Below are 12950 nucleotides of genomic sequence, written 5' to 3' on the forward strand. Positions count from 1 at the left end.
CCTCATTAGGCTGAAATTATGTGTAATAGCACATTTATTGCAAAGTACAAGATACTGATCTATTACTTCTACAGCCACAGTTTCTAGAAGACAGTGTGAAATAGAAATGCTATGAGAAAGGTTGAGCAAAGTGTGCTCTGAACCTTACTGATTATCTAAAATACAGCTTGTAGGGCAGTTTGGACACACAAGCAGCACATGGTTCTAAGGAGAATTACATGGAAGTGGTGAGTGGTGATTCAGCTAAGATTCACTTGTATGTAAACCAAACTAAAAGAGGAATTGCTTAGGACTGCCTCACCTGCTGCAGAAGCCATGATATATCAATGCATGCCAACCAGGAAAACAGGCTGCACATATTTCTTGGATGTTTCTGTGTTAGTTACTGTGTGAGCAAAAACAAGAGAAGAAGTGGTGTTCTCAGAATATGAAGGAGCTTCCTTCAAATGATTTTTTAATTTTATTTTCATCTTCCAGGGTTTGCTTGGGCCTCCAGGAACCACAGGAGACAGGGGGCCAATGGGAGAGCCAGTAAGTTGATCCTTATGCCTGCTTCAAAGATTTTCCATGTACTATACATGCTCCCTGACAACCCAAGCTCCATTTTACTAAGATTCAGTTTGCCAGCTGTGGTTAGGTAGGAATTGTGGGGTGCTTATTCCAGAACTGCAGAGCTGGAGTCTGCCTCCCTTGCTTAGTGTAACTTGTTCATGTAACCTGTTAATCCTGTTGGGAAGCCCTGCAGTAAGGGGGGCCCAACATAAGAGAGCATAACAGAACATGAACCACAGTATTATCTGGCTTTACACCAATTTAGATATCTGTTCTATGTATTATGTTAATGTATGTGCCAATATTTTAGTGGTGTTTTTTAAGCAAATATTAGGATGGCTGTTTGGGAACACAGGGACCTCATCTATTTGGCAAGTTAAATTTTCAAGAAGAGACTGCTGTAATAAACCTCAGGCATTCCTCTGCTGGATGGATTCTTGTTACTATGTCAAAGGCACGCTCATTTTTGTGTGGCTAATATTGTTACAGGAGATCACACAGAATCTGCAGCAAATATATGCAGTATATATATGCAAGATATCACTGTGACAGGAATAGTATTGCAGCACCATCTCTGGGGGTAAATCAGATTATATAAATAAAGTGAAAGAATGCATGCATCCTTAGTGGAATTTGGGAGAAGGCTTCCATTTTCTGATGTATAAATCTAATAGAGTTGTCAAAAATTTTGTGTTTACATTGCTTCTGGAAAGTAATTTTGCACAGTAAATTGCACATAGTTCATTTAAATCTTGAAAGTGAAGTGTTGATGAAAATCATATTATTTTTAGTATTATTAGTATTTAGTATTTTTTGTAATATTATTTCTACTAATCCATTGGCTGACATTTTGCTTACAGAAAGTAATTGCACATTTTGAGGGCTAGAATAACACCAACAAATTTTCTTTAGGATAGAATTGCATACTTAACTTAAGCTGCCAACCTGTAGGAATGGCAAAATATTTCACAGAAAATGTGTTTTTCCAATAGTTATCACTGGATTCCTGTTACTTAATCTTTCATTTATTACATCTTATCTTCATGTTGCAACATCTGAGAGCCTTACAATGAAAGGTTTATATGTCAAATTCCTGCCTTTTTCTGGCCAAGTCTGAATTTTCATATCAATAGCATGCCTGTCTGCCTTACCTAATCTAAGTGGTCTTTGCTGGAGCAGCCTACATTTCTGTTGTGCTCATCATCATAGAAACTACATATTCACTGTCAGAAGAAAAACTTATCCTGGGAACAGGATATCTTCTCTATCAAGTGCTGAAAGAGTAAAATGGCTTCAGAAAACGGTCTGAGGAGCTAGAAAGAAGTGATAAAATGACAGAAGATGTTGTGCAATAAAATGTGTGGCTCTTTTTTTAACTGCCTGTCCAAGCAGCTTGAGCTCATCCTCTGTCAGCTGGTCACTTTGTGAAAGCCAGCTGCTGAGGTTTCCTGGCCCTGTCACTGCTTCTACACAGAAGAGAAAACCCTAATTGTTGGTGGAGGAGCAGAGAAATATAAGCAATTAGAACTATTTGTATTAATGGCATAGATCTAAATTGAAGTTTATCTGCTTGTCAGACATTTCAGTAAAATCCTTTGCAAGGTACCTGGTGTTAATGGTTAAAAGGAGTCCTCACACTGCTATAAATTTTTGCCTTCTGAAATCTCGGGAGAAAGATACATCACCAATCCAGCAGCCTTATCTCCATGGTAATATGAAGAAATATTTGACTTGTGAAGCAAACTGAAGCTTTGTGACACTTGCCTTGTGGAATTTCATGGAGCTGCTGCAAATGAAAATCAGTGCTTAGCTTAGGATGAAGTGAATTCTCAAATGGAAGTAACTCCAGTTTTAGTTGTTCATATTTAAATGAAGATAAAAGGTCACATATATGTATCTGCCAGAATTCTGTCAGTAATATGCAATTTACATTGCTATTACAAGGGAAGAGAATATTCATGTTGTCATTGCCAGGTCAACAGGAGGAGCAAAACCATATGCATAGTCTGTAAGAGGAAGTGAAACTAAATAGAGTAAATATTTGTTTTAAAAACTTCTGTCATGAAAAGAAGTAGCATCTTTCTTCTACAGGAGAACTGTAGATCAAGAAAATGTTTTGAGTTTAGAATGTAGACACAGATGAGTCCCAAAGGGGTAAATAGATATGAACTTCCTTGGAGTTCAAAGATTGGTGATATGCAGGGGTTGGTTTGTCTCTGTACATTCACAGTGGCTGTAGAATCAGCTGTGAGCTTTACAGGCAGCTTCTACTGCCCAGCACACAACTCCTGCTCTGGGAGCCCCAAACCACATGTGCACAGAATTTGAACATGCCACTTTGGGAAATGATCCCTGGGTGTTACTGGGGTGACTGTGCTACTTACATGTAAGGCATAATAATATGCTTATGGTATAGTTATCAATGTTGCCTCTAGTCTCTTATGCCTCAGTGACTGTTCTGTACAAATGCTGCTAAATCCATGGTGAAGTAGTTGTTTTCAGTTAATTCCAACCAGACTGTAGGCTTTTCCACAAAGCAAACCAGACAGTCTAACAAACCTTAATTAAACAAAGTCTCAACTGGTCAAGAGGAGGGCTTAGTTCAGAAAACAATTTATTTTTTATCTAAAAGAAAAGACATCTGTGCTATTATTTGAGAACTGTTATTTCAGTGTGTCAAGGTTGGTGCTGAGTGCCATCACGGGACTTGGATACACTGTTGGATTCAGGAAGACAATGAAATACATTTCTTTATTCCAGTTGGAAGAATTGTGAAGAGACAAACTGAACACTCTACAGTGTAATTTAATGTTAATTAAATGATGCATCCAAAATTTTGTTTAATGCCAGGGTCCAAGAGGACAACCAGGGGATGCTGGCCCTATTGGAGAAACAGGTTTTGAGGTGAGATTTTAATCACTCATATAGCAATTACAAATACTCAAACAGCTGACTAAGCCTGGACAATAAGTTTATAAATTTTTTCTTGTTGCCTGCAGCTGACTTAAATATAATGAACTACTGAGATACCCTTACTTGAAACTGTTACCAAAAAGTCTGAAATAATTAGCATTTTCTGCAGCAAGTGCTGTCTCTGAGCATACAGTCATGACATTTGTCATAGAAGGTGAATGTTTATGAAGCAAACAGTTTTTTTGGTTTTTTTTTTGGAAGCACTATTCTCCTTGCAGTTAGGCAGTAAAACACCATTAATCATATGTTCTTTCAAACTGTAGATAAAGAAAAGCAGCTATAACAGTTCTTGCTAGCTTCTGCTTTCTTTTTTTGCTTTATTTTTAATATTTCATTGAGAGAAATGTGACAGAATGTATTAGCCAATTTGTAATGAAGTACCTGAGGGATGACCTCACTTAAAACAGTAGGGATTTGGCGTATTCAAAGAAACTCTCTTCCTCAGTTGCCCAAAATCCAGACTTATGACAAACTGTTAAGAAAAGGTTTGTATGCAAACTTTACAAAAAGCAGTCTGATACCATCAACTCATTAAGGGCTGAGGCCTCCAAAAAGGGCTGAGTTTTCCAAAGGCTGTATCTACTTGGCTCCAAGCCTAAACAGAGATGAAGCTGTCAGTCAGATTTGCAGAGGATTGCTGCTTGCTCAGCAGTAATTTATGGTGAAAGGTACAGGCTTAGTGGTACTGCTGAGTCTTCAATATGTTCCTGACCCAGAGAGCATTTCCTGAACTCCTTCTATACCCCCTTCTCTTCTCTGTTTGGCTCTAGAAATAACAAAAAACTGTGTTATCTTGATTGGATTTTTCAGACCTTCATCTTTCCCACTGTCTTATGCCATTTTTCTGCTTCAGTTTGGGGTGTATTATTTAAGTGTTGCCAAATTATTACCAGTGATCATGTAACAGTAGCTCTTGTCTCATCCAGGGACCTCCTGGCCCTGAAGGAGAACCTGGTCTGCAGGGAGAACCAGGCACAAAGGTAAATGTTGAAATTATCCTCTCTTAAGATGTTTATATTTTCAAATTTTCATGAGAAATGAGAGAGATCTGATTCATTAGCCAAGTAGACAGTGATACAGGAAACAGACCAGTAAGAAATACTGTTATTGTCATGGTGACTCCACCAGCTGTAAACCCTGTCATTGTTATGAGTACTATCCTTTAAAATCCAATGATTTTCCTTGTGATATCCCAGGGAGACATTGGACCTGCTGGGAAGGCTGGAGAACCAGGTGACCAAGGTTTAAGGGTAAGCTACGGATGCAAATCCTCTTCCACAACAGAAAAGTATGATACGAGTCAAGTACAGGTTGAGAAATCTTGATTTATCAGAAGAATTCAATAATAAGCTATTTTCTGATAGCCTATTTTTTTAAAGAAAAAACCCCCAGTGTAATATTGTAGCAAGTTAAAAAGAGTATTGACTGGGGAAGGGCAGCTTGAGAGCTGCTCTGCAGAAAGGGGCTTGGAGGTGCTGGTCAGCAGCATCTGAACGTGAGCAAGCTGTGCCCAGGTGCCCAGAGGGCCAGTGGCCCCTGGCTGTGGCAGGAATGGTGTGGCCAGCAGGAGCAGGGCAGTGAATTTTACCCTGTCCTTGGAACTGGTGTAGCTGCACCTTGAGTTTTGTGTCCAGTTTTGGGTCTTATTTCCAAAGAGACCTCAAGGTGCTGGAGCATGTCCAGAGAGGGGCAATGGAGCTGCTGAAGCACAAATTTTATGAGAAGCAGTTGAGAGAGCAGAGGTTGTTTAATCAGAAGCAAATAAGGCTCATTGCTCTCTGCAGCTACCTGAAAGGAGGCTGTAGTGAGGGGGAATCAGTCTCTTCTGCCAGCTGACACATGATGGAATGAATGGCCATAAATCGTACCTGGAGAGGTTCAGATTGGATATTAGAAGTAAAAATTTCACTAAAAGAGTGATTAGGCGTTGGAATAAGTTGCCATGGGAGGTGGTGTAGTCCCTGTCCCTTGAAGTGTTTGAGAGGCATCTGGGTGTGGCACGTGGTAATATGATTGTGGTGGTGCTGGGCTCACTGCTGGACTAGATGGTCCTGAAGCTTTCTTTCAGCCTTGATGATTCTGTGTGACTCTGTGATTATAATGTTGAAATGCTTCTGATGGTCAATGGCCCTGCAGTAAGTCTGTAAACATACCAATATAGTAGTTATCCACATAAACATGGAAGTTGCATGGAAGATTAGGTATATTTTTGAGGTTACTGTAATTACATGTTATGCACTCTGAAACCAAACAAAATCTCAGTGCCACTGTCTAAATCTCCAGGGTTATTTGGACATAGCATTGCCTCATTTTTCTAATGATGATAATCTTTTATATTTTCTTGCATTGGATATTCATGGGCTGTGACACTGAATATAAATAAACTGTAACAGCAACATAAAAATTGTCTAAAAGATAATAAACATGCATAAAACCTAGTGTGAGTCAAGAGCTTTAGGCAATAACTTTGTTTTCAACTGTTTCTTTCTCTAAGGGTGAACCAGGGCCTCCAGGAGAAGATGGTGTTCAAGGAAAAGATGGCCCAAAGGTACATTAAGTATTTGTAGCAGATGTGGAGTACTCTTATTAGCCTAAGGACCCAAATCTCCTTTTTTTATCCTAGGTCAGCACCTGAACAGCTGAGCCCAGTTGAGTGCACTTAGTCTAACACAGACATCCTGTAAAGTACAGGTTTTTCTGGGTGTATATCTACCTTGCAAGAGCTGCAAAGCTGAAAGAAAAGCAAGCTTTACCTGAGTGCAGCTTTTGTCTGTGGTGAATAAAGTGCTGGAGAAAGCAAGCCCAAGGCTGCTGTACTCTCTGAATTGGGTCAGTGCTGTGCCAGGGACTGTGGCAGGTGCCAGGACAGTGGATGTCATAGAGAACAACCCCAGATACTCAGTGATGATGGATGATGCAAAATATGGCTGTAGGAGTGTATGAATGAGATAGAAAGGGCTTTACCCAACTTAGAACCTGATCTGAATTGGACTGGGAAGATTCACATCAGTTTTAGTGTGCTTTTTGTCAAACTTGGAGATCCAGAATTCCCTTTTCTTATGAACAAGTAATTCTGTAGCAGCAGGTTGACTGAGGGGTTTTGGGGGTTTCTTTTACTGTGTTTTAGGGAGATCCTGGAGACCAGGGACTTGTTGGAGAAGGTGGTGAAAAAGGAGAGATGGGATTACCAGGAATTGCTGGGCCCCCTGGTGAGCCTGGCATAATGGGAATTCCTGTAAGTGTTTAATGGTTGAAATTGACTTCTTGCTCATTTGCTTTTAGTAAACAAAGTTAGTTTTTCCTTCTTCCTTTATTTTTTGTTTTTCTGGTTTTCTATGTAATTAGAGATGACCATATTTAAATAAGCTTCCAGTGTGGTTCAGGATTGGTATGGAGAGGAGATAAATGCTTTTCCAGCCTTAAATATATGACCTCTTGGCAAATGGTGATTCCCCACCACCTGTCATCCAGACACACGTACCACACAACCTGGAGCCTGTCACTTCAGACCTCTCCAAACAACGTGGCAGCAAGCACACACAGATCAAATAGTAGACAAGCATTAGAATTCACATGCAACACTGTTAGATCAGTTTGCCTATTTGTTCTGGCATCACTCCTAGCAACTAAAATCCATCCACAAAACTGTAAGCAACTTCTTCCTGAGAATTAATTTTGGAGCACAGTTTCCAAAGCAAGTATTGTAGCTTTAAATCAGCCCAGCTTCCCTTACCAAAAATCATCATGTTCTCATTTGCAGTCCTCTGGCTGCCTTCTGTGTAGCTCTTATGTGTGGTGGGGTCTGACAAAACATTCTTTGGAACACCAGCTGTTCACGGCTGTGAGCACTGTCCACTGTGTCCTCTAACATCAGTGCTACATTCTGCTGCCCTCAGTCCTGGGTTCTTCACTGTGAACTGCTTTCCTAGGGAAAGAAAAAAGTGTTCTTTTGGTCGTTGGCACCCTTAGTGCTCTGCAGAACAAGTTTTGTTTATTTAATTCTCTATTTTGAATTGGTAGTTTTGTGGAACATTGAAAGATTCATACGTTGCAGTTATTGCCAAGCAGCTCAACCCTGGCATATCTGTGCTGCATATAATTATGCTTGTGTACAATAAACAACATCAGCACTGCTTCTGTGCCTCAGTGAGACAGGCAGGTCTGGCAATTCGATTTTTGGGAGGATGTGGTTAGGGAGGGATTTTTCACGTTTTTGTTCTACATGTTCCAAAGGCAGTTGTAGGGCTGCCTTCTTCTCCACTCATCCTCCCTGGCATCTGGCATTGTACACATCACAGTTTTGGTCTGACCTCCTTCTAGGGATACAGACAGATCACAATATCCTAGTCCAAACAGGGAAATCATTTTCCTATAGCCTATTGTCTGAGTTCTTCATTGGAGGTGAGAGAAATATTACATTTTCCTTAAACAGTAGCTTACAAAGCAGCAAATAAGCTTCACAAATCTGTAAAGTAATATTTTCTGTGTGGACAAGATTTATTGGGGGTTTTTCTCCCCTATTTGCAGTGAATTTTCCACTACTTTGGTAAATAATCCCTGACACTTGCCCACTTGTTTATGCCATGACTGGAGACAGCCTTACTAACTTGCTTACAGAAACATTTGATGACATTTTTCTTCCCACCTCTCTGCTTTACAAAAGCCTGCATATTTATGCAGTTTGGAGCACAGGCTAGACATGTTTCCAGGCCTTTCTCATTAATTTCTTTTTCTCTCCCCAATATATCTATAGGGTCCTGAAGGAACACCAGGAAATCCAGGTCAGAGGGGCCGTTTAGGAAAGAAGGTAGTATTTTTCATCTTCCCCAGTTCCCTTCCTTTTATCTGAAACTCAGATTTACATTACAAAATTCCGTTGAACCAAAACCATCCCTGTTTTGTGTCATGCTTCAAGCCAATTTTTTTTTCATGTTAGCCATAGCAATTACAGTTGTCATCTGCAATCAATAGCATTCAAGGTCTTAGGAAATTTAAATTTGTGTCAGGATGTGCTTTTGCAGCTCAGAACAATTTCTGCTTTAAGCTTTGACTAAAAGAAAACAAAAACATAATGGGAAGGCTTTAGCAGAGAGTCTCTTTTTTTAGAGACTTTTTTATATTGCAGAGTTCTGGGCTCAGATATTCTAATAACTACAATAACTAACATACAGTAAATGTCATACCTAATAAATAATGCTGTTACACATTTTGATTAAGCATAAACTGCATTTTGAAACTTACTGTCAATCTATTACTATTTTTAATACAATAACACCAACAGGGGGAAAAGGGGCAGCTTGGCCCTCCAGGAGAAACTGGATCTGCTGGTGATTCTGGCCAACCTGGAAAAACTGGTCCCAAAGGTGCAAGAGGAACTCGAGGTCCCATGGTTAGTACAAAACATTCTTACTGAAGAGCTCACAGGTCCTTCAGCATCAGGACAAGACCTGTTCACCTTCCAAGGCAGAAACCTGGGGAATGGATCTGGAAGGAGCCATCTCAAGTTTTTGGTCATCTGACAGTTAGGGGAGTGGGATGGCAGAGCACACCATGGGGCACTGATGTCCCACACTCCACACATAACCTCACTGCTATGGATGTTTTTATGCTCCAAGAACAAAAATCAGTGGGTTTGCTATCATATATGATAAGCCTTGACCATGGCTGAAACAAAGCATTTCAGCTGAAGACTGCTCCTCTTATTGAATAGGCATCTGATCCAAAGTTAACTGCATTGAGTCTATTCCATTAACTTTGAGCTCCTTTCACAGTGAGCTCCCCAAGCTTGCTGCATTCTGTGGGACAGATGCACAGCAGCATCCAGGCTCCACACTGAGGCAACGTGCCTGTCTCAGTCCAGTCCTGTGACTGAGTGCAGCAGTGTGCTCCTGAACACATCAAGTACAGAAGCAAAGTTTACATCTAATGGCCAACATTTTCAAGAGAAGGAGTCAACTTTCTGAGGTGATGATCACCCCCTGCTTCTCTTGGCATACTAGCACTTACAAAGAGAATCCTTCCACACCTCTCAAAGCTCAGATTTTTTGATTTAATTATACACAAAGATTATTAGGTTAGGACTGAAAACACTGACAATTTTTTCCATAGAAGAATGAAAAGCCCAGTATTCCTTAATAAATGAAGTAAGACCTACAAGAAAGTTGTCTATGGTGTCGAATGTCAATATTTCAAGATTTTTCTAAGTGCTTACTCTATAAAGTAGACATTGTTGTAGGACTTTGCAAAGAAGCTCCTTTCTCTCTCACTGTTTACTGCATTTAACAGGGACACCTAGGAGGAATGGGACCTGAAGGAGAGCCAGGAATTCCAGGTTATGGGGTATGTTTTTGCTGAATTCAGATACACATACATCCCAAAGTAAATCTGCAGTACTCTAATTTCAAATATCTTAGGAATCTCTATCTAGAGTACACAGATATTTTCAGGAAAGCCAGATACTCACTGGTGTTTATATGACATGTTTGCCTACTCAGAAATGTTAGCCTTAAGCAAGGATGCCTGGTTTCTGTGAGTTTGCTCATGGGGGGGGTTTACCACAAACTTTAAACTGTTGTTTATCCCATGTATCTCACCCCTTCTGAGTAATGTTCCTCTGAAACTACTACAGCTAATCATTAGAAAGAGAGCTCAGCAAACACCACCACCTCTGCTCACTGTCTGGCCATGTAGTTTCCATTTCAGTAACAGAAACTGATTGAATGAGGTTAATTAAAGGACATAAAGATATTGTGACTTTCACTGAAAAATAGCTGTGAAAATCATCATAGATTTATTGAGTCATCCTCTTACAGAGCAGACTGTTCAGTTTCTTTTCCAAACACAAAGACTGACCCTACCCTTCAAGCAGGAGCCAGCCCAGCTCTATCACCTGCATTAAGCCCCATCAGAACATGTCATTTCCCAATGTGCAGAGAGATTTTCTGCCATTGATTTTGTTATCATAACATGATTTAGAATACTTTGCAAGCAGGAAAAGCAATGTAGCAAGTAGCTGAAAGAAATTTTGGAATTAATTATTTCTTTAATTATTTGTTTTAAAGTAATTTGTGTTTGGTTTGCTTCTTTAGGGTCACCAGGGTCCTCCAGGGCCTTCAGGGCCCCCAGGCCCCAAAGGAGAAAAGGTATGAACATGGGTTTTACTGATCTGTTCTGTGAAATTATAAAGAGAAGAAATGTTACTGCACACCCACTGTTCTCCACACCAAGCAGCAAAAGCCACCATCTGCAGTGTTTGTTAGTATTGTCAAAGACTATGAAAATAGATGCAAAGTGAGGAAATGGGTCATTTGGAGATGGAGTCCCAAATCAGACTGTTAAAATGTTTGAGGTTTTAAAGCACAAGGTACCCATTGTACAGAACAGCCCATTGTGTCAGACAGCACCACTGCCCTCAGCGAGCACTGCTGACAAAAATAATCAGTGCAGAACCAGCTAAATATTTACTTAACTCTGAGCCTGTGAGTGCACCCACAGATTTGTCTGGAAGTCCAGCTAGGATGGACAAATGTCTGTGGTTAATATAAAATGTTAGGGACAGGATGTGGCCTCAGTGCTGCTATTTTAGTGTCAAATTTGCTGTTGTTCTCTCAAGTCTCAAATCCTGAAAACAGATTTGTGTGCTCACTGGAACCCCTGTGACCCCACAAAGGCAGGTACATGAATTCATCTCACAAAGACTGGATGGGAGCTGCCCTTGACACAGAGCTACAACCAAGAGCAAGTTTTGCAATAAATACTGAGCATAGAGTTTAGTGGTTGGTGTTATAAATAGATTTTTATATGATTTAAGAAACAGTAACTGAAAACTATATTCTTGAGAGCTAGGTGTCTTGGTTGCTTGGTCACTTCTGAAGCATCACTTTGATGCACTGTATTAGTCCTTAATCATATTTAAAATGTGATCCTCTTTGCATTGCTGTTGCTAGGTATCATCTGGAATAGATAATCTTTTGTTTAGTAACTTGGTGGCAGTTGTTTCATATTTAAATTTTAATAGACTTCAGACATAATGTTGGATTCTTCTGTACTTTGTTTTTCTTTATATTAAGTGTATTTCTCAAAATAATGGAAGAAATTTTCTTTTCTTGCCCTTGTGAAATATCCTGTTTATCCTTTTTTTTTCATTAAATAAAGACACAATTATATGGATATTGTTCAATTAATCTTTTTTTTTTTTTTTTTTTTCCTTATAGCTGCCTTTGAGAATAAAGCAAATATTTAGCTTTATTTAGTCCTTAGTGTCTTTGGGACATTTAGATGAATGTTGAAATGGAGTTGCCATATCCATTAAAATAAACCATAAACGTCATATTATCATATTCACTTTAAGCATCTGTACAATGTCTTCTCTGCTTTTTATTAGCATTTGAACTTACATGCATAGTAGATGAGGCTGAACTTCCAAGTTAACATTTTTTAATGCTTATCTTTGGTTTAGGGTTACCCAGGCGAAGACAATACAGTCCCTGGACTACCTGGGCCCATAGGTGAACCAGTAGGTCTTTCTTTCTCAAAAAAATTATACTGGTGCATCTCAAGACAAAAGCCAATGCATTTATTTCTGAAGTTTTATATCATTGTCTCAGGAATCAGTACAAAAATATAGAATGATGGTCCTTTAATGAGTAATCTCTCTGAAAATACTTTTGTGTGCTCTTCCCTGTTAAACCTCTGTGCCCCCTATTTAATTACACTAATGCCATTAGTCTGTGTTTAGATCAGCACATTCTAGAAAATAATTTTACCCTCTCTGTTTACTCTGATATATATTATACTTCATTGCTTTACTAATCAAAAATATGTTTTGACTTATTTCATTATTACTGAAAATTAATTCAGCTGATTTAGAGAACTGCATTTTGTAACCATTTTTGTCCTGAATTCATGTGTGGAGTGTACCTCTACAACGTTTATGAACCTGTCAAAATTATTAGAACAAACTTCAAAATTAAAACAGATTTTGAGTACAGCAAGTAACTTCAGAAAAGAATCCAAACTTTAATGGAATGTCTTAAAGAAGCCGTAAGAGAGTTTTCCTTGAAACCAGAGTCACTTAATTTATCCATTTAGATTTTAAATTCACATATATATATATTTATATATAAATACAAATCAGGTGAAGTTCCACTGAGGTCAGTCGTCCCACCTGTTTCATTAAGTCCCATGTAATATTTGTCTTTTATCTTCTAGTCTGCAGTTACAAAAAATTTTAGAATGTGGCTACTGTCTGACTGCAATGCATTCTGTTTAGAAAAACATCATGTTGATTCCCTTGGCCAAGCTAATCTTTAAATTTATATTCCTCAGCTCCTGCTCAGTGATTAGTCTGTTTTGAGAGAAATCCCAGCTTTCTGCTCCTATTTCACTGCAGCATTGCACTCAGTTCAGCTGTCACATTTTGCTCT

At 39.2% G+C, this 12950-nt stretch overlaps 1 protein-coding gene across 2 annotated transcripts in view; it reads left to right on the plus strand.

Moving 5' to 3' along the window:
- COL24A1 (collagen type XXIV alpha 1 chain) overlaps positions 1-12950 on the plus strand; it is a 117481-nt gene that overhangs the window by 84073 nt on the left and 20458 nt on the right. For both annotated transcript variants that reach the window (XM_079313296.1, XM_079313297.1), the window contains 11 exons: positions 478-531; positions 3403-3456; positions 4452-4505; positions 4722-4775; positions 6020-6073; positions 6653-6760; positions 8279-8332; positions 8807-8914; positions 9811-9864; positions 10614-10667; positions 11984-12040. In XM_079313296.1, the coding sequence (XP_079169422.1) occupies positions 478-531; positions 3403-3456; positions 4452-4505; positions 4722-4775; positions 6020-6073; positions 6653-6760; positions 8279-8332; positions 8807-8914; positions 9811-9864; positions 10614-10667; positions 11984-12040 (705 nt within the window). The remainder of the gene's footprint in view (positions 1-477; positions 532-3402; positions 3457-4451; positions 4506-4721; positions 4776-6019; positions 6074-6652; positions 6761-8278; positions 8333-8806; positions 8915-9810; positions 9865-10613; positions 10668-11983; positions 12041-12950) is intronic.

Source organism: Erithacus rubecula, assembly GCF_903797595.1.
Source record: "Erithacus rubecula genome assembly, chromosome: 10".
In the NCBI taxonomy this organism is placed as follows: domain Eukaryota; kingdom Metazoa; phylum Chordata; class Aves; order Passeriformes; family Muscicapidae; genus Erithacus; species Erithacus rubecula.